A 25,398-nucleotide genomic window follows, 5' to 3' on the forward strand; every position below is an offset into this window, starting at 1 on the left:
CAGAAGAACATTCACCAACCTGTGTTTTGGCATTTCTCAGGAGTATGATGTGACTAAAAAGAATCCCCTCTATTATGCCCGTCTTCAAGAAAGCAGTATCAAAAAGCTTTCAGCAGTGAGGAAAATGTAAGACAGAGAACTCTTTGTGCCTACAAGGCTGGTTTCCTGCAGTACTCTACCATTTGTACAGATAGCACTGAACAACAGGTAGTTAGTTTCCTGTGTGGGTTTCCATAGCTTTGCAGTTGCTGATGACATTGAAGGTTCAGAACAAGCAAGATGTACCTTTGACAGGCAATTCTATTAATCCTCTGATATCCAAACTTAGCTGTGAAAAGGGAAGTGACGACTCTTAGTTATCTTCAGATAGCAAGTCAGTTTTTCCTAGAATTGTCAATAACTGTTCCAGTATGATGTGTACTAATAGGAGTTCATATCTGGGGGAGATGGGACAGTACTGAAGCAAAAAGCTCTACTGTTTTTGTGTTTCCTTCCAACTGTTTTTACCTTTGCTTTGCTCGTGAGAAACACAAGCTAGTGGAACTTGTTAGTAGACAACGAGGAGGCTACAGCTTGTGAGTAACTGGGACAGCAGGAGACAATTTCAAGTACATACACAAGAACCAGCTATTTTAAATCTGAGCATAATATCTTTTATCATGAGTGTTTCTATGGGCTTGTTCCCAAGGATGCAAAGCAGGCCTGCACTATGTATGATGATCAAGAGACCATTAATGTCTTGATGTCTGACAAAGTATAAAAGAAAGCGTTTAATTCCTTTTAACATCTAAACAGAATGCTCCTAATTTAATGCAGAAGTAACCTCTTGTCCACACCAGGAGGCTGAATTTGCTTTTTTTGTAATTTACATGAGTCGTACCTAAGCAAAATCCTTCAGCCATCTGCCGCCAGTCAATAAATCCTTTTTTAATTTCCATTAATTCTTGTTAGAAAGATTGAAGAAATCCACCCATCTGTTTGATAGAAACATTATGTCCACAGGGAAAGCACATCAAGACTTTTATCACTCTTTGCTTTAAGGGTGTGGGAGAAGATAATCTAGAGCAACTGCAGTAATGTGTGGAAATGTTCAATGTGTGCTTTTGAGAGAATATTTGCATATTAATTCATTGCGTGATTGAGGAACAAAATATTCTGATAGTGCAGAAATTCAGTTCTGATACACTGAAGTGCAAGGTCTCTTTTGCTTTTAACATAATTAATTCTACCATAGTGAGTAAACCAACTTGTTCAACAAGTCATGGAAAATTTAGGGGTAGAGAAATAGAATGGGGTAAGGGAAAGAGGTGTGTGATCATATTCTGTGAATTTGCCTTTAGCATATAACTTCTTCTGAACAGATAACATTTATATTTGCTGAGCATGACATAATTTTAGCACAGAACAAATAATAATCTGAATAAACTGGAGCTGATTTTAGCATCAGATGGCAAAAGGATAATAATAAAAACTACATCTATTTTGACACCTGCTCTTTAAACAACCCGTTCTTGTTGTTGACCAAATATTTCTGTTCTGACAAAATATTTTTCTTTGTGTCTGACAATATACACACCAAGAAATGGTTATATGACATATACCTGATAAAATTCTCCTTAGAGGACTACCTTTGGCATGAAAAGTCATCATCAGTATTGTGTGATGAGAAAGAGCTTTGAAGGAAAATATTTACCATAGACTCTGTTCCAGGTCATACCATAGCAGCATATATTGATGTGGAGATAAAAGAAGACTCAAATAACTGGCTAAATATATACCCACTTGTGAATGCTAAATTGGAAAATTTTCTGCTGAGAAGGTTCTGAATGTTCCTCAACTCTTTTGCTGAGATAAACAACATAAAGTTAGTTAATGCTCAGATTGGAATTTAGATTCCCACATCTGACCCTTTGCAAGAACCTTTGTAGTAAAGCAGAGATAGTGTTTTGTTCAGCATGAATTACAGTATATACTTATTTTTTTATGTATATCTTCAATTGGTAGGTGTCAGAAATGTTTGTTATTGGTATGTGTTTTGCCTTCAGCAGTATCTATTGATGATGTTCTGTGCTCAGGCATGGATAAAGAAGTGGGTATGTCCACCCACATCCTTCATTTTGTCTTCCTGTCCTGATATAAAATGCTTGTCAAAAAACCCCAAATTATTTGTTGTTGGGTTTTTTTCAGCCAAACCTACTTAATCTTTTAAATATTTGTCCTTGCCATAATAATTTTCTTTTTACTTACTTGATCTCTCTTTCCCCTCAGGAAAAAAATAGAATAACAAATTTGTTAACCTGCCTGTGGCCTTCACAGCTCCAGAATTGCTTGGTCTATTGTTCATAACACACCTGTCACATTTTAAATTTGTTCTGCTAAGGCTTTTTTTTATCTGTCTTTTTTTAATCCCTTAAGACTGCCAGAAAATGGGAACCTAGAAGATTATGCCCAGTTAAGATATAGATGGATTTCTCAGTTTATAGCCACAATGTTTGCTCTCAGCACCTGAAATACACGTGAGATCATGGCTTGTAATTAGAAGCTTCAACTGTGAAAACTAAGGGGGTTGATCTGAGCCAACAAATGGGTTAAGAGGCCTTGAGCAGCAACAATGTCAGTGCTGTGCCATGATTGTCACCCACTGCCCTGGTAAGGAACATGACTTGGTGAGGTGATCTCACTTTTTCCAGTATGCTTTAGTGTCAGGCCTCTCATATTTAAATCTTTTCCAGTTCCTCTTCTTCAAATTCTTGATGTCCTCTGGCACCTGTTCAGTATCTGAGACTGAGCCTGCCAAGATGCCTCAGGGGTATCTCTGAAGCCCGGGCACTCGTTCAGGCCCAGGAAGGCTGTCCCCACCTTCTTTAAGTTCAGATCATTTGTATTTTCAGGAGTGCAAGCTCTGAGAATAGATTATAATTCACTTCGATGACACACACTAATTTACTGAAGATGAGAATTAAGACTATTAAGGCAAAATATTCTCTTCTTACTGAGATAATTTCTCCACTGCTTAGCATAGGTTGGAATTTGGGTACACCCCTCCTGTCTCTGGTGATACACACCATATCCAAATACTTTTTAAGCATTATTCAAAAGGATTAAAAAAAGTTTTTTAGGTTAATCTTAAACTTGAAAGGGCCTTCCAGAAGAGGCCTCTTCATATCCACAACTCTTCAGAATTAATGCAAGTGCTGTAATTGGCCTAGGTAATACGTTCGTCTTTAGTAACCAATTTCCACCTTCAGTAGCATCTTCTTATATTACTGATACTTTTTTCATAAAGACTTATGATGCTATGAAGCTCGCCATGTATCAGGCATTTGATCTCAAATACAGTCCTAAAATTCTTGACCATTTGTCTTGGTGGACTTTTGAAGAATAACAGATTTTTTGAAACCTCTTATAAGTCTGAAAGGGTGGAACTGCCTTAAAGGCTTACAAAACACTTAGCTGATCTACAAACGTAACTAGAACACCTCTTTCTTGGAGAGCTGTGGTTTCTTGCAGTTTCTGTTTACTCACACAGCAGTGTATCCTTGCTGAATTAGCTATGTTTAACAACTCTTAATGAATATTGTTATTCCCAGGAAGGACTCAAAGTATTTTTAAGTGGTCAGGGAGTCACTAAAGTTTTGAATTGACATAGTGGAAGTTCCTTAGAGTTTTAAAGAAACATTAATTTAACAAATGGGGAGTTATTAAAGAACTGAATATCATGTGTACTTGCTTTCTATTCTTTTTCTATTTAGTCCAGTCAAGTGTTATATTATATGCAGTGTTTGTCCAAGGGATCATGTTCCAATTTCCATATGGATATATTGACCCATTTAGTACAAGGCCAAAAACATTTCTTGGCTCATTGCAGTCACAAAATATAAATGCACATGTGGACTTGGCATCTCTGAGAATTCTGGTTACTGGTATTTAAATCTACTTAACATTTACTATCTGTTTAAGACTTCAAAAATGTATTTTGAATATATAGGAGAGGATCTTAACTATCTCTTCTGATAACAGAGTGAGTAAAGTTAGAAGATGAAATAAGCTTATTAATTTATAATGGTGAAAATCTGTATCTTAATGTGGTTCATTTTATGTCCTGACATATTCTTCCATCTAATGGAAGAATAATGAATTTCTGAGAAGTATGGAAGTGAGAATTTTTGGATTTCTGCTTTCCTTTAAATCAAAACAGAACCCAAGAACATCCTCCTCACAACCCAGAAGTAAAGAACAGCTGTACTTGCAACTCTAGAGAAAGCAACAGAGCAATATTACCAATGACTTTTAACATCTTCATATTTATAAAATTTAAAGGTTATTTTTTCATTTCTAAAAGACAGTTTTATGTCTATTCTCCCCATTTCCTCTTTACTAGATATGGAATATAGAAAAAAGAAGAGAAATAAAGATTCAGTTTCATTCTCAAGGTAATTTGCATAGTAAGTGTGCCTGGAAAGCCTGCAATATATTAGTTAGTTTGGAGGACAAGCAGAAAATCCAGCTTTTTCAGGGGGCAACTGGAACTACCTCATAAAAAAAATTACTCTTGCAAAGCAAATCTGTGTAGTGCTTTAATCCCACTCTTTTCTCAGGGTAGAAGTAGTAATAGTAGTAATAATAATAACAACAAAAATAATGTTCTTTGCCTCTATTACGTGAATGTTGTGGTACCCCTTGTTCGTAAATGATAGAATTCAATTTCTGAGTTAGATAACAGACTAAGTCTGGGTTACCCGTCACTGGTAGAAAGCTCTGAAAACTACCTAACTTGAAAACAATCTTTGTATTAGGGTAATATGGAGCTCTTTTCTGCCTTTTTTTCCTCTTCTACCCTTTTCAGTTAGGGTCTAGAGGCAAATTTAGGTTAAACCTGCACAAATTTACAAATTCTTAACATCAGAGTGTCATGCATTCACACAGGGGGCACATATCACAGTATAATTTTCTTTCCAACGTACTCCTTTTTCTAAAGACTTTAGTCTTTAAAATCAGTTTTGTATAACTATGGATACTAGAATTAGTAGTAATTAATACATGCTTTTTATTTCCAGGTAGAGAATTTCGAACATCTACTTTGTGAGTTTAACTAGTGGCAATAGTAAACGTCTGGTACTAATACTCAGAATTCAGTCACACTGAATCATGAGAGATTTTGTCACTGTTATTCCGTGCATATACATTATGTTTTTAGGTAGTACATGAGTCTCCTGTGAATTCTTTTTACTTTACTTTTGAATTAGGATGAGTTTGCAAAAATAGAATCGTTTGACCCAATCCACTAAGTAATCTTGTAGTAGTAGTAATACAACTATATTTGTGTATTTTCTCTCATGTATGAAAAAGAAATATCTTTTTCAAAATACTAATTTTTTATCATAGTGTTGTTTGGTATAAGAAGCTAAAATGGACAGTTTTATTTAAATCAAATCTATGACTGCTATTTCAAACAGCCAACCAAGATGAAATTTGTATAAAGTTTTTTTGTAGAGTTTTTTAAATGAGTTTCCAGAATTAATTGTTATTTAGAAAAAAAACAAACCTGAGGATAATTATTGTTTATAACTATAGCCATAATTATTTCTATGCAACTGCTAGTACTTTATTATAGCATGCCACTGTATTCTTGCTTTTCTGTAACAATAAAAACATAATAGCAACCAAAATTGTTCTGTTACGGATGTAGATATCTCAAGCAGTATTATGCAGATACAATTTTCCCGTGGGTAATTAACACCTTTCAAAAGATTAAATGCTTTGAACAAATACTTATCTGCTATCTTATTCACAATTGAACTTAGCTATCGCTTTATTATTTTTAGTGCACATAAATATACCTATTTCTACACGTGCTCTGTTTGGCATAATTTCCCAGCATCATATTTTCTATGGAACTGTAACAGCAATATCACATGTCAGGGGGTGAGTTTTAATGGTATTTAATGTTTAATCTATCTACTCTCATTTGTTAACTTGTTTGACATTAACACCTGTTGTTTAGCACTCTGAAAATTGAAACAAAATGAGTTTTCACAATACATTGTTGTGTGGAGTTTCTATGTTGTCCATGCCTCTCATCTCGCATTACTTTCCTGTTGCTGTGGTTCTGTTAGCCAGCACTTCTACTAGTGTCCTCTAACATGGGTAACTGGAGTAATGCATTTGAAACTGGAACTGATTTTATTCTAAAATAATACGTCGTATCTGATGATAAAGTAAGGTATTTTGAAAATTAGTTTTTCCATTATGTTAAGGAAGAATTTGAATACAATTATTGATTCAACAATTTTGAAGAAAAATGGTCCTTTTTTGCCTAAATTATTATGTTAGAGATTTATCAGTTATATTGAGCTATTATTAAACATCCACACTTATTTGTTTTCTTAATATATATATATTTCTTTCATAGTTAAGGGTCACTTTAGTCTGCAGATGTTAGTTTAATTCAGTCACTGAAAGATTCTCTGCTCTTGCTGTACTCTTGGCATTTGGACTTTGACTAGGTAAAACTTCTTGGAGGGAGAACATGTCTCCTTCTCCATAGACCCGCTGAGCCTGTATGGCTTAAAGGCTTGGCACAAGCATAACAAAATTTATGGTAGGGTAGACCATTTTAGTATGATTTGAGATTAGAATTCCTCTAAAGAGAAATACTGGAAAAAGCAACCCACAGTGTTGCCCTTTTCTGATTCAGTATTTTTTTATAGAGACGGGAAGCCTATTTACTTTAAAGTCAAACTTTGGAAGGAGGAGAATAAAAATGGCAGACATGGATGTAATTCTTCCATAAATAGACAAGAATTGTATCTGTTTTGCAGATTCCATATTTTGAAATCTTGGACCACCTCCCTTAATTTATCTGTGAAAAGGAGATTTATAGAATGAGAACTATCAGTTTACATGGTATATTGTGAGGGGATAGATGTACCCAAAATTACTCTGTGGCCCATATTAGTTGACAGGTTGAAAGTCCATATTTTAAAGTCTTAGACGTTATCTTGTTCTCACTGTAAGTTCATATAGATAAACCAAACCACCTATTTCAAAGTCTTTATATAAAATATAGTAACTAAGTATTCCTGTTCAGGAAGAAATATATGTGTTACAAAGACAAATTTCCACAGTCTCTTAGGACTCTGCTCAGTGATCCCTGAAATGCTGTCAAGAAAAAACATTAACTAGACAACACAAACAAATAAATTTTAGTATTATCATGGAAATATTTTATTAAATGGAAAGCTTTCCACTATAATGCAGATCTGGAATATGTTTTTAACACCTAATAATTGTAACAAGAGTTGTTATATGGTATTTTCATCCATAAATGGTCTTTCAAGTCAGCTTTTGTCCTTTAGTAAAAGCATACCTTGATTTTTTAAATATATCTATTTTTAGCCTAAAGACTTAGGATAAATAAAGACAAGGAGACTTTTGCAGTTAAAGAAAGGTGAAAACAAAACAAAAAGTACCGTTCAAGGAAAAACATGATTACAGAATCATTAAAACTATTTAAACTCTAGTTTCACTACATGCTTACTTTGAAAGTTACCTCTGTTTGGGGTATACAATGCCTAATATCAGAATTCATAAGCAAAATTAGGTTAATGCTGAAATAACATATGACATCCAATTTCAGAAGCTTTCTGGCCTAAATTTCCAACTTTTTTTTTTTTTTGTATAAAAATATATAAATCTTAAAAATTGAATACATATTTCCAGTTGTTGTCTATATACATCTGTTTGGTGTTTCTATATGTTTGTGTGTATATCCTTCTGTGTAGAAATTCTGTGCTCTTTATATGTCTCATTTTTAAGCTTGCTGCAAGTATTTTTCAAAAAATCCATTTCTATTTAATTCTTGCTGGACTTATAAATTGTGATAATTTAGGAAGGTTAGAAAGACAGTGTGATAGAAAGCTGGGAATTTAGATTTTTTATGTTAACCTTTCTCTATATACAATTATAAAATGCTGAAGTTTCAGATAAATTTGAGCTTTACTTGCTCTGGGGATTGTTGGAGGGGTTTGTTGATTGTGGTATGGTGGTTTTTTTTTTTTTTGTTTGTTTGTTGTTTTTTTTTTTTTTTTTTGTCTTTTGGTTTTGTTTGTTTTTCTTTTTTTTTTTTTTTTTTTTAGAGATCCAAAACCATCATCTTTAAAGTAAGCCTTTTTTTTTTTAATTTTATAGAAATTCTTCCCTAAACAGTAATGGAAAGATGACTTTAATATATTTTTAAATTTCGTCAAAGTTCACTTAAGTGCTTCCCAATTTGAGAGTGTCTTAATTCAGTCCTAATCAGTAGACATTTCTTTTTGAATCATGTGAAAGGTTTTATCTAGAAACACAGAATTAATGTGAAACCAAATAGAAATGAGACTAATTTTTACATCGCTAAGACTCTGTGATTAAGGACATTTTCTGTGGAAGATCAAGTGCTGAACAAAACACTTAGAAACAAAGCTTCAGCTGTAGGAAAACAAAGCTAAGAATTTCACTGCCGTTGCTGAAATGCTGGATCTGCATCAAACCACAGATGAGAAATATCTCTACTGAAACAGGTATCTCTTTACAGGGATTCTAGAATAAAATTATTGATCCATTCTCTTTAGGTAGCCTTTTCTGTGATTGTGAAAGGAAATAATCAAAATGCTGTTTAGGGATGATTGGTCAAAATACATTTGTGTATAATCCAAGAACTTGCACGGTTCAAGTAAATGAAAGTCAGTTTGTGTAGACCTAGCTTTTCTTTACACAACTCTAATTTCTAGTATAAGCACATCTATGGGGTCTGATGGGATTCATCCCAGAATCCTCAAAGAGCTCGCTGATGTCATTACACAACGTCTCTTGGTGAGTTTTGAGGTGTCTTGGGAATCCAGGAAGGTCCTAGCTGACTGGAAGCTGGTGAATGTTGTCCTGATTTTCAAGAAGGACAAGAAGGAGGACCCCAGAAACTACATGCCCCTCAGTCTCACTTCAGTGCCTGGTAAACTTCTGGAGAAGATTATCCTGGGTGGTATTGAAAAACACCTGAAAGACAATGCTGTCATTAGTCATTCATGAGAGGAAAGTCCTACTTATCAAACCTGATTTCCTTTTATGACAAGGTAACCCACCTAGCTGACCAAGGGAAGCCAGCTGATGTAATCTTTTTGGATTTCAGTAAAGCTTTTGATACTGTCTCTCACAGGATCCTCCTGGACAAAATGTCCAGCACACAGCTGGATAAACACATCATGTGGTGGGTGAGCAATTGGCTCATGGGTTGAGCACAGAGGGTAATAGTGAATGGGGTGACATCAGACTGGTGACCTGTCACTAACGGGGTTCCACAGGGCTCCATCTTGGGCCCAGTGCTCTTTAGCATCTTCATAAATCACTTGGACACAGGACTGGAAGGGGTACCAAGCAAGTTTGCATATGACACGAAACTGGGAGGAGCTGTTGACTCCCTCAAAGGCAGGGAGGACCTGCAGAGAGATATCGACAAATTAGAGGACTGGACAATCACCAACCATATGAAGTTCAACAAGGGGAAAGTGCCGGATTTGCACCTGGGATGGGGCAACCTCAGATGTTCGTACAGACAGGGGAATGAGATGCTGGAAAGTAGTGCTGCAGAAAGAAACCCGGGGGTCCTGGTTGACAACAAGTTGAATATGAGTCAGCAGTGCCCTGGCAGCCAGGAGGGCCAACCATGTTCTGGGGGGCATCAGGCAAACCATCGCCAGCCGGTCGAGAGAGGGGATTGTCCTGCTCTGCTCTGCACTGATGTGGCTTCAACATGAATATTGTGTCCAGTTTTGGGCACTACACTATAAGAAAGATATTAAGCCGTTAGCAAGTGTCCAAAGGAGGACAGTAAAGGTGGTGAAGGGCCTTGAGGGGAAGCTGTATGAGGAGCAGCTGAGGTCACTTGATGTGTTCAGCCTGGAGAAGAGGAGACTGAGGGGAGACCTCATTGCAGTCTACAACTTCCTTTTGAGGGGAAGAAAAAGGGAAGGTGCTGATTTCTTTTTTCTGGTGACCAGTGACAGAACCCAAGGGAAGTGCCTGAAGTTGTGTCAGGGCAGATTTAAGCTGGATATTAGAAAGAGGTTCTTCACCCAGAGGGTGGTTGGGCACTGGAACAGGCTCCCCAGGGAAATGGTCACAGTACCAAGCCTGAGAGAATTCAAGAAGCATTTGGGCAATACTCTCAGGCACATGGTGTGATTCTTGGGGATGGTCCTGTGTGGGGCTAAGGGTTGGACTTGATGATCCTTGTGGGTCCCTTCTAACTCAGCATATTTTGTGATCCTGTGAAAATCATTTTTACATTGTCTTCCCACCCAAAACTGATCATTTTCAAAATTTGTTTGAACCTCAAAATACAATTTCAAGCCTATACAACATAAGGTAGAGAAACACTAAACCTAGAAGTGATACGTGAAATTGTTTAAGAATTATCGGCCTGATCAGATACTTATGCTGGTGCCAGGCAAGTGTAGTTAGGTTACATTCTGATGTGGATTCAAAGGCAAATTGCATACTCTTTTACTTGAGTTTCAACTTATAAATCTTATTTTTCTCCTTTTATTGCCAAACCATCATATTCTTATATGTGGGAAGGATGGAGAAAGCAGGGAACAAATACAGTATTATGATGCTCAGCCTGGGAAACACTATTGTATCTTCCTTAGGCTGGCTAAAATCAAGTTTCATCACCTACACCTCCTGACCTTGGTCCACAATAGGTCACATTTCTCTGAATTGCTTTAGCTTATACTGTATTAATTCCTCAAAAGATGAATAGCCCTGTAGGATTTTTTCCCCTTTTTTTCCCCCTTTCCTCCTGCTTTAAAAACAAACAAACAAACAAACAAACAAACAAACCACAAGCCCCTTTGTATTGACCTGACAGGGCAGGGAGTCTCAAAACTTGCCTGGTCTTGCCTTGGAGTGAGCTGATTTTGTTGGTTCAAAAAGTTGCCTAGTGGTCAAATGACTATTGCCTATCCTGTTTGAGCTCTCTCAAAACAATATATGGGTAATTTATTCTTATCAAATAATAGCCTTGTATTTCAACTGAAGGTTGATTTGTCCATTTTTCTACTTAACATTGTTCCCCAAGAGAAGCAGGTTCTGATAGTGAAACATAAAACTAAGCCACAGACAGACTGAGACTAAGTAGAAAGAACCTCTCACCATATCTTCATGTTCCTCCTCTTCCTGAGGAAAAGACTGAAACCTTAATACCCAGAGAAAAACTGCAAGAGTGAACATAAGATAAATATCTCAAGAGAATACTAGAAAAGGTTTTTAAAGAAATTTTATCTGCATAATTAAGGCTTTTCTGAATTAATGAAATAAATGGAGGTAATAGACTTAAAATTTTAATTGGATTAACAATAGTAAATTTTTGGTTCCAGATATATATACACACACACACAAAACTAGTTCTATTTTTCCTACAGCAAAAGGCTGAATGTAAAAACTTCTGTAATTAGCACTAGAACCCAACTGTGGTAAAGGCGAAACAAAAGAAGTAGTGGAAATAGGCTATGGTGAAGAAGAAATAGAAATGGAGCATCAGAACTGTCTTTATTTTTTAACTGTGATACTGTTTTAGTTAGGCTTAGGCCAGTCTTGACACCTCATCTTCTTGAGACCTCATCTTCATAAACCTCTTAGTACTCTGCATCTCTTGGAAGCTCTTGGAAAAAGGAAAATAGTGACTTAATATTTCATCTCTTTCAGTAACATTTTGTTTATTTGTTTTTAATAAGAAAGCCTTCTGACACGTGCTTCCCAAGAAGCAAAAGTGGAATTCTGTATAGATTTTCTGGCTAAGCTTACATCCTATAAGAGTTTCCCTGCTGGATTTGGAATACTTTTTCATCTTTTTTTTTCTTTTTTTTTTTTAATGTGAGCCTATAGCATTTCATAGCTTTCAGAATATCACTTTAGATACTCCAAGTCAAAAATTCTTTAAGCCCTGTGGGAGGAAGACTAACATCAATGGTTGGGTTAACTCCACTAGAGGGGAAAATAAAATACAGCATTAAACTTCTGTCTCAGCCTTTATTTTTAGTAATGCCTTCCTTTGAGACACAGTGCTTTTCTCTTTTTGTCTCTTAATTTTTCTTTTAAAAAGGACAAGCAAACTCAGATTATTTTATTAATGTTATACATTAATGTTTACTTACAAAATGAAAGTTGTTTTTTTTTTAAGTTGTATGAAACAAATAGAAAAACTGATCTGAAAGCTTGAGCTGGATACAAGAAAATAAAACATTTCATTTGTTAAAGGTACCTATTTTCATCTCTTCTTTTTCATGGTATAATACCCTGAAGTAAACATCCAAAACATCAAGAAATTCTGAGAAATGATATAATTGATTAAAAGCAGTGTGGATTTATAAGTCTTTTCAAGACAGGCTCAGTCCTGTAGAAGAGTCTTGCATTTGCCAGTTACAGACTAGCACTGCTTATGGTGTTTATGACACTAACATGCAGTCCACGCAACCCAAACATTCAGTGTCTTCTCATCTGTGGAAAATGATGTTTTGCTCATTATTGTCAACCTGTTATTTCTTTCAAATGTCATCTTGAAGGTGAAAGTTTATATGACCTGTTTTATTCTGTCAAGAGATCTGTGGTATGACAACTACTCCGCACTAAAAACTAGAAGTCCAACACACGCCAATACCCCAAATGCTGATTTTGGTACTTTGCTTCATTTTGTAGTTACTTTTTTGATTTTAATCTTTCTCACTTCATATAATGTTTGCTCTAACTGGTCCTGAAAAAGAAAAAATTGAAATAGTATTACCTATTTTTTCTATTTTCTTCTTGAAAATTTATTCAGCTTCTACTGTTATTTAATCTAAGCTGTATTTCTATAAGGAAAATCTGAATAGTTTATCTGATCTGTTGATTGTTTAAGACTGAACAACTGCTTCTAGGTGTCTTACCACCCAATAATTATTACTTCTGTATTATGATCTTATGATTTTAATTTTGGAAAAATCAGAATGATTAAGAGCATTTCAGCTGGTAGTATTTGAGGAAGGACAGCATTATTCCTTATTTACAAAGTGCAACTAAGGCTTTTATAAGCTAGCTTAATTTCTACTTTATATACCAGCTAAGATATTAACTTAGAAGTATTTTCCTAAGCACATTGACAGATATAACTTTAAAATTTTGTATTTGTGTGCCCATCTCTGGATAGTTGGGTGGGTTTTTTTGTGGGAGGTATTTTTATACATGTACCACATAAAAACAGACAACCGTGTTGAATGTTCTTAACAATTCTTGTATGTGCTTAAACCTATTTACAAAAAGAATTGAATAATTGAAGTCCTTAACATCCAAGTATCTAACTTTGACAGTAATGCTGAATTTAGACTTAGATGATTATGTATGCCATTGGAAAGTACAGATGCTACATAACAAGACAAAAAGCAGCACATCTGCTGATGGAGTGCTGTAAATACAGCTTAGCCTCCCCCCAAAAAAAACCAGAAGCCAAACCTAGAGATATTAAAAATGTAAATTTTTTTTATTTTTTTTCTCTCTCCTTTTTTTTTTTTTTTTTTCAGGCACTCTGAATGTGTAAAGCTGAGAAGCTGCATGGCCAAAATTTGCAGCCCTGAACTCTCATGTTTTTAAGAAAATGGTAGAAAATTCTCACTTTTTATCTAAAACATAGCTACAACAGGGAAAAGTTTTGATGTTAATCCCCATTTATCTGGTTTGAGTGTAAAGCTTTCCTCTCCACCTGCCTGAAGCTATAGACCCGAGGTCAAAAGTTACATTTATGTACAGATGACATTGTTTCTCTTCAAGTGTGGTTCCAGAGCTTCAGTGGAGACCAGGGAATAAGGGTCAAAACTTGAGCTCCAGATTTGGTAAATGAGAGTTTGATATTGCAAAATAAGATATTGTGAAATGATATCTGAACCTAAAGTTTCTCTCAGATAAACACAAGCAATTTTGGTGGTTTAAAACGCGTCTTTATTTGTTAGGGCTACAAGTAAGATTACAACCTCCATGCTTCATCTATAGATAGATCTTGAAAAATAGCTGAATGGATGAAGACCTTCAAGTTGTTTCTAGTGATACATCAGAAATTGAATTTATATCAGATCGCATCTGTAGTGATTTCTTCATCCTGTGTATGTGGCGTATTTGTACATATCTGTATTAGTTTATATATGTGTGTATGTATAGATATGTATACTATCTGTGATTAATTTCTCAGTTTTGCTCTATGACATATGATTTGTAATTTTGCAGTGAATTGTTTTGCCTAATTAGATGCGTTTGGAAAGTTAAAAGTAGGCTTGTTGCTTATCAGGTCTATTCCATTTCCAAAAAGCTAATTTATATATATATTGATTGCGGATTACTTAAAACTGTTCATATGTGTTATGGTCCACTGAAAACTAGCTGTCATTTCTGGTAGATCCAAAGATATTTTAATTTTAAAAGAAAAATGGCTTTTTGGAAACTATTTATGCTATACAGACAAAACTTAGTTCAAAATCATAAGTATCTCAGAATCCAGTTATATCTCAGCCACTGATTACTTTTACAGAGGTAGACACGCCATGAATATAAATGATTCAATAGCTCTCTGACATAGGAGTTGTTCCTGCTGTGTAAATGGGGATGCTTAGGAAAGGAAAGGTTAAAGTGCCTGTATTAACCATGAATGTGATGAAAGAACTGAGAACAGATTTACTGTGATTTTTAAATCATAGGTTCATTCTTTTCTTCTCTTCATTTTTATGAAAACTACAAAATACAAGAATCTGATATCTGGCTTTGGATTTAAGGAGTGTTCCCTAAACTATTATCTTAGCTGATTCTTTAATATTTTTCTAAGAATGTGTATATTCATTTGCTGTGTTTTCATAAGCAACTAATTAATTTGCATATATAGCTTTCTCTTGTAAATTAAATAAGACTAGTCGTCAAACAGAATTTTTTCCTGTTATGGGCAGATACCATCTATTCAATACTGTCTAGAAGGACAATAGCACACAAAATCTAACTTACAGCTGTTTCCTAGGTAACAGAGATACATCTACAAAACTGTTGTACTGAATGGAAAGAAACAGCAAATGTTTTCACTTTTCTACTATTTTTGCCCTAGGAAAATCACTACTTCAGAAGTTGCGCCATATGGGACCAGAGAACTGGAGTTAGATTCCAGTGTGTTTGTTTTGTCACTTTTAGGTTTGTGCACACCTTCTATGATTGCACAGACAATGTCAGAAAACTTGTGAAATAAATCATAGCAGAGGTTTTTTACTTAGTTTGTTCTTTTTTCTTTTTTTTTCTACAAAAAATGCTGTGTAGCAGAATTGGTCCTTTTCATGAATGAAACAAACAGAAAAGCAAATTTTATGTTTTCTTGGTCTATTGTTGTTTTTTAGTAATTTTTCAGAAATTATCTATTGTTTTTTGTAGGAAGCCTAGTTCAAAAATGGAAGAAAAAAAACCTAGAAAACTGAATTAAGTTAGTAAATTATGCACAGTGTGTTGGTTACTCTTTCATGTATGTATGTGATTATACAGAATTTAGTAGGTCTTTTTAGAAGTACTATAATTGTAGTATATTCCCAGTAGTTTCTTTCTCAATTATGTTAAGCATAAATTACTTTTCCTCGCTATAAAAGTTGGCATATTTAATCCCCATTTGCCATTTTTGTGTCATTGAGACAACTATTTCACAACTAATGCTTACTAAATTAGAACATAAATAAAGCAACTGAGTTTTTCTCTGTGCTGCTACTCCAGCCTGGGGGAGATATCCTGTAAAGAGAGCCTCATTCTTGTTTAAACATCTGCTTCACATTTACTCAAATATTGCAGTAAAAGGCAGTCATGACAATGAGATAAGAGGGCGATTTGTTAACAAAATTATTCATTGTGTTGACTAGGAGTGTCTCATTGCTTCCTTGTGATCCCCTTATCTGTCAGCAGCATCCATCGATTGTGTTTGTCCTTACATTCGAAACGTTGGTGTAAAGACTACTCTCAATTATGTAGGAAATGAAAATGTTTTAATGTAGAATAGCTGTGGAAACCTGATTTACGACAACTGTAATTAGCTTAGATCATAAACTAAAGGTTCATCTCTCACAAGCCTGAAGTGTATTGTTAGAATGCATAGTAATATTTGAAAGGTGGGTGGTAGATCAAAATATAAGTAATATAGTAATTCTGTTGTAACAGGTTACTTTGCTGAAATACATGATGAAAACTAAAGTGGTAATAGGAAAGAAATAATGGATGTGTATATTGTGATAGAATTGCTATACTGTGTTCATGCTCTTTTTGAGGAGTGTAAGTTCCTGCACTTATGTGTAAGTTCCTGCACTTATGTGTAAGTTCCTGTACTAGAAGTAACAGACAGTGCTTTTCTCTATATTCTCTCTTTTTCATTTGCTTCAATTAAAAAAAAAAAAAAATCTTCTCACCATTTTCTTAAACAACTGGTATTTGCAAGTGATGTCTACTTTTACTTACATACTTATAATAGATAAGCATATCACCTAGCTTTTATAGCAAACATTAAATTTGGATATTCTCCATCAGTATGATAAGGCAGGGGAACTGGAAAGGTAACTAATCACTCCTTGTGTGCAGAATGCACCCTGTGTCTACCCAGACCCCTGAACATCTAGTGGATGTTATCAAGTGGATAACTTTTACACTGTGTTGGAAGGAAAAATAGTTCAGGTTATTTTTGCAGGTTATTATTTTTCCACCTCAGGTTTTCAAGGTATTTTCATCATGAGGACTTACTTTCAAACAAGTTTGTGAAGCACTAAGAGAATCACACTGGGCTCTAGCAGACATAAACCCTCCGTACTAGAAGGCAATGATTAATATTTCAACATCTATAAAAAAAAGCTACATTCTACATAATTAAATATAATCTTCCCTTAATTCTATTTTCATTAGTAACATTAGTGAATATTTTCTGTTAGTAGTTAACACAGTATACTGCTAAGTTTAAGCTACTTTGCAGGTTAAAAATATTTCTGAAGGACATAACAGGAACAGGAAAAATAAAAATGAAAAGTTATCTTAGTGTAGAACACCTGTGACAAATTTTAGTAACTTAGTCTTGGGAAATTGCATTTTTTCACTGATGAGGAAATAAAAACCTTATATACACTAACACGATGTAATTTAAGATATTTTGTTGACACAGCTTAACTAAGTGGAGTGTGTGAACTAAATGCTTAACAGCCTTCTGTTCTTAAGTTATGAATGGAGTTATTCTACAAGAAGTACTCTAACTTGTGGCAGTAGCAATCTCTCAGATGATTTTGTATTAGACAGCATTTATGTTTTATATTAAAAAAGTTGGTACAAATACTCTTCACTTCTGGAAATACATAAAAATAGTTGATAAACATGTAATATATAACTGTGTGTTCTTATAAGACTATAATACTCGTTACAGAAGTTCATGCTTTGCAATGAGAAGCATACAAAAAAAGAAATGCTGTAGAAAATATGTTGTCTGTATTCTTTCTTGTCTCTCTGAACAGCCACTGTGAGAGAATACATTAGTTCATTTTTCCTTAAGCTTCAGATCTAAAGTGAACATCTAAAGTGCATTAAAATGGCTTTACTGGACTATGATCGAAATTCCTTTAAATTTTTTTTCCATTATCTCTGCTTTGAGATAAAAGTAGGAAAAACAACTAATTATTAGAGTGCTTTTTGTGGTCATGTCATACAGAAATTCTAATTTTTTCCTCTATGTTTACATGGTTTGTACAATCATTCGTGGACATATTTGTTCAATTCATGCAGAAGTTGTCTAGAATAAATAAATAAGTAAATAAATAAATAAATAATTGTCAATATTCTAATGAACATTAGCATGATCATTACCTTTGCAGAGATGACAACCTCTTTTCAATTCTTGATCAATTGTTAAAGTGAGAGACATTGTCCCTTGCCTCAAGGAAAAAAAAGATTGTCAGTGTGAATATTTTCTCATTTTCCATTTCTTTTTTGAACTCAGACATGTAGCATCTCATCAATGCTGCTGTTACAAATCCATGATTTAATAGATATTATTAAGAAATAAACTGCTTTACTTATGCTGTGTATCTCTAAGGTAGAAATAGCTCCTTGCAGTTTTAGAATTGCAGAATGAGATTATTTGAACAGGAATAATTTACAGGGGTGAAAATCTGAATGTAGTAACTAGGTCTGACCACTATACTATCTAATAGGATTTGTCTTGTCTTCCCCATCGCCCAATCCCTTCCAGGACCATAGGCAAAATGGTCTTAGTCATCAGTTGCAGCAGAGTGAAGCCACACTGTCTCTCTGAGGATAGCACAGCCAGAAAAGTTATTTAGGGGAGACAAAGATGATACTTGTTTTCTGGCCCAGTCTTTTGGAGTTCACCCAAACGAATTAGAGTGTGTTAAAGTTAAGTGCTCTTTTCCCTCCCCAACACCTGGAGCCTGCATCCATTCAGATGGAAAGGTTTGCTCACTGCAGCTTCAGAATGCCTGAGGAATAAACATGTTTCCCTACTGAGTATTTCTGCATTAGATCCCTGAAAAGCAGTCACACAGAACTCAGCTCTTACCAATTGTATGGCCTCAATCTCCATGCCTCTGCCAGGTGAGGACAAATATGCAAATAGTGTGTGTAGCTTAGTCTGTCGGTTAAATACCACTTGGGTCGGTTTATTTCTGTTACTTAGATAGCTGCGTAACAATGGTGGCTTTTAGAAGAAACAAACAAACAAACAAAAAGGCTGGAGTACTTTTGATTCTGAAAAAAATGTTCTCTGCTTCCTCGATTTAATTTCTATCACAAATCCTTCCCTTTTGGATCTGAGTCTCACCAGGATAGTGAGAAGCATTTAGGAACTTTTTGTCTCCCTACCTTATGAAATGGTTATGGAGGTGTTCATGTGGTACAGTCATCGTAATAATACATATACCATTAAATAGACTAGAATAATAAATGCCAGTCTCATAAATGTAAGTATGATGTTTAATAAATGGGATCCACTTGCAAAACAAAACAACTACCTAAGCAGTTTTGGTGAGATAAATAGTTGTTTCTCATTAATACTCATATCTTCAGCATAGTGTCTAAAAAGAAGAATGCAAAATAGCTTTCTTTGCTAATCAATGTATTGCTCTAACCTTGACTTCACTACTTGAAGAAGTAGGTAACTGTCAATATATATTTGCAACAAATACATGGCATTTTGCTGGTAAGCATTTACATATTTCCTCTTATAAAACCGTTTGAAATCCTAAGGTTATTTTAATAAAAAAAAATCCCAAGCCCTTCTAAACAGTTTGTCTATTCAATTTAAAATATGCAGCAACTGATCTAAGAGAATAGTAGGCATGCACTATTTTGTGCTTCGGTTTAGAATAAGTACTGACTGTAATTACTATATGTAGGACACTTGCTGTAGCAATTTCCGCTTTATAGAAGACTTGATAATGAAAAGAATAAACCAGATCTTGTCAAAGATATCCTTTCTCTTCCTCTTGCACTACCACTTTTCTTGTTCAAATAAGTTTGGTATGTCCAGTAAATGAAAAGGTAGAGCTAGCTTATGAGCATTCAAGCGTAACTTCTGCTTTCTGAAGTCAAATATTATAATGAAATATATAGTGTTTCATTTTCTATCATATTTGTACGTTTTCCTGTATATAATACATTTCTATTGTTATGCAAAATGCTTTATCAAAGGTAACACTTCAGATGAACCTTTCCAGAATGGTCTAAATGAAAAAAGCACAGGCTTGGAAACTGATAAAGCTCTCCTTAGTTTCTGTACACAGAAAATTTTGTCTAAAAAAGTATCTAAAGCTGCAATAAATTTTTTTACCTTAATCTGAAGACCAGACAAGGAAATAGTATGGATCAAACTACTACAAAATGAATTCCTTATCTCTTAAAGCAACCCTGTTGGTATTGTTATAAGAAATTAATAGCCTTTGCTTTTTCAATTTTTTTTTTAATTTATCTTTAAACTCTTAATAGGAAATCAAATTCAAAATAGTCTTGTTTTGTGTATTTTCTTTTCAGGGGATAAATGTAAACCTACTGAATACACTGAAGTGAAAAATATGTTACTGGATCTGCAAAATCAGAGGTACATTGCCCAATCAAAAGATAAAACCATTGATGAGAAAATGGCTTTAAAGAAACTTCTTGTAGATCAAATGTTCAATTATTTTGATTCAGACAACAATGGACTTGTGGACACTAATGAGTTATCTCAGGTAAGATTTAGATTTTGTTTCCATTAGCATAGTAGCTATTTAATTGCCTTTGTCAGGACATACACACATGGAATATTATTTCTTAGGATGCTTTACTGTAGAAAATGTTTGTGAGTCTCTGAAGTGGAAAACTTCATTTGAGAATTATTCAGAAATTCTGCATTGATTACTTGGAAATTTTAATATAATGCTTTGGAATATAGTGCAGTGGGTTAGAACACTCTAGGCTGTTGTGACCATGAGTTGTTTTATTATCCACAGTACACTATCATATAGTCCAAGAGTATAGCTGTATTGTAGAAGTTGAAAACAATTAAAATGATGTGGTAAATCACTTCTTTAATAATAAAATATAATTGCTTCATCTGAGTTAGGGCTAGAGAAGTACAGAAGTAGTTTTGCAAAGTTCATGGTAGTCTCTAAACAGTAAACTTTAACTAATATAGATCTAAACCAGTAATTGCTGCTCTGCTAGGTACAACAGCACTAGCTTTAATCAACCTAAAAGGGATAATTCTATTAAAGAGTGTTGTTAGGGCAAATGTACTTTGATTTACTAGAGGTCTATGTTTGAGGAACCTAATCATGGCTAAACTATATTAATGGGTCTGATATTAGGCAGCCAATTAAAAATTTAAGAAAAGTAAGATTTTTTTAGATGGGACTGTTGATCATTGTGCTATGTTTTATGTGGCGTGGCAGTGTTAAGAAATATTTACAAGTGAATATATAATGCCTAAGGTGTAAGGCTAGAGTTATCATTTCCATACAGACAACTTTTAAAATTTTAGTGGCAACTTCCAGGACCAGAGGCTGGTTGCAAATATAGGTATCATGTCAAATACTAATAAATAATCTGTTTCAAAAGACTAATTTAAAAATATTATTTTTCTGTACTTTAAAAGATTTGATTTTCCTGCTGCTTTTTAGACTCTTTCAGAAACTCAGCTTTCAAGGGAAATTGGTGCCTGTATATATCTTACAAATAATACTTTTTGTGTGAATATACTATATGAATAGATAACATACATAAGAATCACAGATACTGACATGCAAACTATATTAAATGCTTCTCTATTCAGTTGCTACATGTATACTTTTCCCAATGTTTTGGTTTTTTTTTTGTTTTTTTTTTTTTTTTTGTGTCAAACATAGTTTTAAAATAATAAAAAATTCTTTCATTATGGTATTTTCAAACTTTCTATACATACTTTCCCCACATAGTCTTTTTTTTTTCTATAAAAATGAATTTATAATGGCAACTGTAAAGTAGTGCTTTTCACAAGTATGGGAACAGATCAAACAACCTTAAAACCCAGACATGGTGCTATGTGGTATTACTATAATTCATTGTAGAAACATGGAATTATTCAATTGAAAGATTAATGTAAAATAAATTCATTGTTAGTGCCATGTAGTTTGTTATTTTATGTTTTGACAAGAGACACAATAATTAACGCCATGAGGGACCCACACTGGAGCATTCTGTTCCCGAAGGACTGCACCCTTTGGAAGGTACCCACACTGTAGCAGTTCATGAAGAACTGCATTCAATGGGAAGGACTCATGTTGGAGCAGTTCATGGCAGACTGTCTCCCTGTGAGAGGGGAAGAGTATGAGGAGTCCTCCCTCTGAGGAGGAAGGCGTGGCAAAGACAACATGTGATGGAATGACTGCAGCTCCCATTCCCCATCTCCCTGCACTGCTGGGGAAGGAGAAGTTAGAGAATATCAGGAGTAAAGTTGAGCCCAGAAAGAAGAGAGGGATGAGGGAAAAGTGTTTTAATATTTGGGTTTATTTCTCATTTATTCTACTCTGCTCTTGGTAATGAATTGAATTATTTGTGCCCAAGTTGAGTCTGCTTTGCCCATGTTGGCAATAGCTGAGCGATCTCTCCCTGACTTTATCTTGGTTCACAAGCCTTTCATTATTTTTTCTTCCCTGTCCAGCTGAGGAGGGGAGTGACAGAGAGGCTTTGGTGGGCATTTGGCATCCAGGCAGGGTCAACCATCCGCAGGCAGACATTACTGTACTCCCGAAAACATTTTCAGGATTAGGAGAATTTCTCTCAGTTGTGCTCACAATACAGTTAAAATTCTGAAATCTGCAGAGTTGTGATAAATGATAGTGCCTGTCTACATTTTAGATGTAATCATATTAAGGGGAGATGAAAAGCAACGTATTTGTTGTAGAAAACAAGGACTCCTGAAGTTAATTTATGTTCACATAAATATTGAAGTTCAGTTTTTAGTGTATCTTAAATTTTACATCTTGTCAATCTTGTTGTTAAATCAGGCTCTTGGATTGCATTTATTATCTCATAGGTGTCCATATAGTCATCCTACCTAATGGAAAATTGAAATGAATCAGTTGGAGATTGGAAATGGTGACAGCAACACTCCAATTTTTATTGATGTATTTTGGATCTGAAGTCATAAGGTTCTTCAATTTGCATCTTGATGCAAGAGAAATGAATATTCCTCTCTAGAAAAAACAAGAGTATTGTTTTTATTAAAAAAACTATTTCAAGCAGTGAGAAAGTTTTTTTGTTTGTTTGTTTGGTGTTTGGGTTTTTTTTTTAGCTTCAAGTATTATAGCAGTAAATTAAAAATTGGTAGACTATTTTTTTCTTCTATTTAAACAATTCTAGCACCTGGCTATAATATTTTTCATGGCTTTGTGGACTAATACAGAATTGCAGTTAAAAGTAATTTTAACTCTGTTACACAGTGTAAATGTAATAGAAAAATGGTGGGATTATGTAGCTCCATGCAGGCTGAATGAACAAGTCTTTTCTCATATAAATGCCTCTCTGCTTTGACTACTTTCATTGCTGAACCTTACTCATTTAATGTTTTAGTTTCCAAATCCTATGTCGGCAAGTGAGATGTGGCTTGATTTTAAAAGGACTTACTGATGAAGTTAACTTTCTAGACCACTCTGTTTTGAGCAGTAGATACTAATCAGAAAGAGAATATGTCCTTCCAAAAGTGCAGGGTATGAAATAGGCAGGATTTTCATCATCTTCATCACCTCTGGTCAACATATCTGCAAGTTTTCTAGTACAGTGAGGTGGTTCCTTGAAGGGTTTGTTTTGCTTTTAAACACTTTGAAACTATTTAAATGAATCCAAAATAATATAAGATAATTGAATCTTCCTGTTAGGTATGAATATTCAGTTGTTAACAGATTCATTTTTTTATCTATTTAATCTTATGCAAAACCAAACAGGAATTTAAAAAAAGTTGTAAATGAAATATCAGTATTTCTATCACTGCAGACTACCTGATTATTCTATATTGTTTTTGTTGTATAGAAGAGAAAAAACAGCAGAAGTGTTATGAGTAGGCATGGGAATAAAATGTATTTTTTCAGTGATGAATGTAGTTATTCCCGTATGGTGGAATTGCCTCTTTATAAACAGTAAGACTTTTCTGGGTGGCAACAGGGAAAGATGCATAACCCCTGAGAGTGCTTCATCTTGCTCAACAGTGAAATTCAAGTTCCTTCTGTATGTGAAGTGAAATAATCTATACTTGATTAGACTTAGAGCTGCTTTTCTTCTATTTATTTCTTACACTACTGAACTAAAAAAGTAAAATTTTATAGAAAAGGGAAGTGACTGTCATGGTTTGAGAGCCTCAAAATCCAATTCCCTAGTCTAAGCCCCCTCCCACATCTCAACCCAATGTGAGATGGGTTTTCCAGACAACCACACGAGACTCAAAATGGGGGAAAGGGAATATATTACAATGACTGTACAAATAAATACTAACATACATTATATACAATCTTAATTATCTCTACCATGACATAAGTATTTACAATGGATCAAACCTCTTCTCCCCTCCAAATAAAAGTCCAGGAGGGAAGAAGGAAAGATCCCTTCTTCAGAGCAGCAATGTCCCTAAGGCAGCAGGTTTATCTGTTTCACTCTTCTCATGCAGCAGCTGGATCTCTGCCAGCACTCACGAGGGGTATCCAAGCCCCTCGGCCACCCATCTTCAAACGAGGGTCAAAACTCGCTTCACCACGGTCATATCACGAAGTGCAGGGGCATCTTTGTGAAAGTCTCTTCCTCAGGGGGTTCACCCCCTGAGTCAGAACATCTGGGGCAGCATTCAATTGAAAGCCTTTGCCTAGAGTTCTACCAGAGTTCCTGTGCTCTGTCTCAGGCTGCTAGGCTTGGCAGCAGTGGCGAGGGGGGGGCCCAAGGTCACCCCCCTCTGCATTCCTTCTCCTTCCCGGTCCAGCTTTCCAGGACGCTTTGAGCTTTTCAGCTCTTCTCTTTGGTGCATGTTGCACTCTACGACTCCTCTCAAGCCGGAGACATCTCCCTCCTTTCTCGGACGTCTCAGAGGGGTATAGAGTTTTATTTCAGTTCTTACCCCAACTTCCTCTCAGTAGATCCTAATTTTCTCTCTCTGCTGCTCTCTCTCTCTCTCTTGGCTCTCTCAGACAACTCGGTGTCTTCCTTGGCTGCATGCTGTTGCTTTCTTATTTGGCTCTTAGCCACAGTCTCTGGATGCTGCTTCTGCTGCTGCTCTGTCTCTGCTCACTCACGGTGGAGAAAACTTTTTTAGCTTTGAGCCACCGGTACTTAGCCCAGCATTACGCTGTTCCAAGTCCCTGCAGCCCCCACCTGGGGGCTGGGGGGGCCCCAGCCCCCAGTGGGGCTGCTGCTGTTTCTCCTCGTGGCTCCTACAACATGGCTACTTCTTCTACAACCCAACTACAACTAAGCTTCTCTTCCGTTCTGCTTGTGATATGTTTATATTTTGCAGAAGCGCTCATTGGATAAAACCTCAAAACTTCAAGGGTCACCACCCCCTGGGATTTTACCATGTTATAACTTCAGGGGGAAAAACTGTTTCCCCCCACCACAATGACATAGCCTGAAAGCAAGTTGAATATATAATAAAAATAAATTTTCCTCTTCCTTTCCTTAATGATTTGTGTTTTAGATTCAAAGAGAGAATTTAACATCCTTATTTATGAACTAGTATCTATAATTTTAAATATCTGGATGTATTTCTTTTATTTACCAGGTTAACATAGGCCAAATGAAAATACATTACATTTTCATAAAAACTCATCCTCACTTCTGCAT

General features: G+C 35.1%; 1 protein-coding gene across 2 annotated transcripts in view; it reads left to right on the forward strand.

Moving 5' to 3' along the window:
* FSTL5 (follistatin like 5) overlaps positions 1 to 25,398 on the forward strand; it is a 291,901-nt gene that overhangs the window by 131,226 nt on the left and 135,277 nt on the right. For both annotated transcript variants that reach the window (XM_027732811.2, XM_027732809.2), the window contains one exon: positions 20,092 to 20,288. In XM_027732811.2, coding sequence (XP_027588612.1) covers positions 20,092 to 20,288 — 197 coding nt within the window. The remainder of the gene's footprint in view (positions 1 to 20,091; positions 20,289 to 25,398) is intronic.

The sequence above is a fragment of the Pipra filicauda genome, unplaced genomic scaffold (genome assembly GCF_003945595.2).
Source record: "Pipra filicauda isolate LSUMZ 115617 unplaced genomic scaffold, ASM394559v2 scaffold442_size550402_pilon, whole genome shotgun sequence".
NCBI classification, from domain to species: Eukaryota; Metazoa; Chordata; class Aves; order Passeriformes; family Pipridae; genus Pipra; species Pipra filicauda.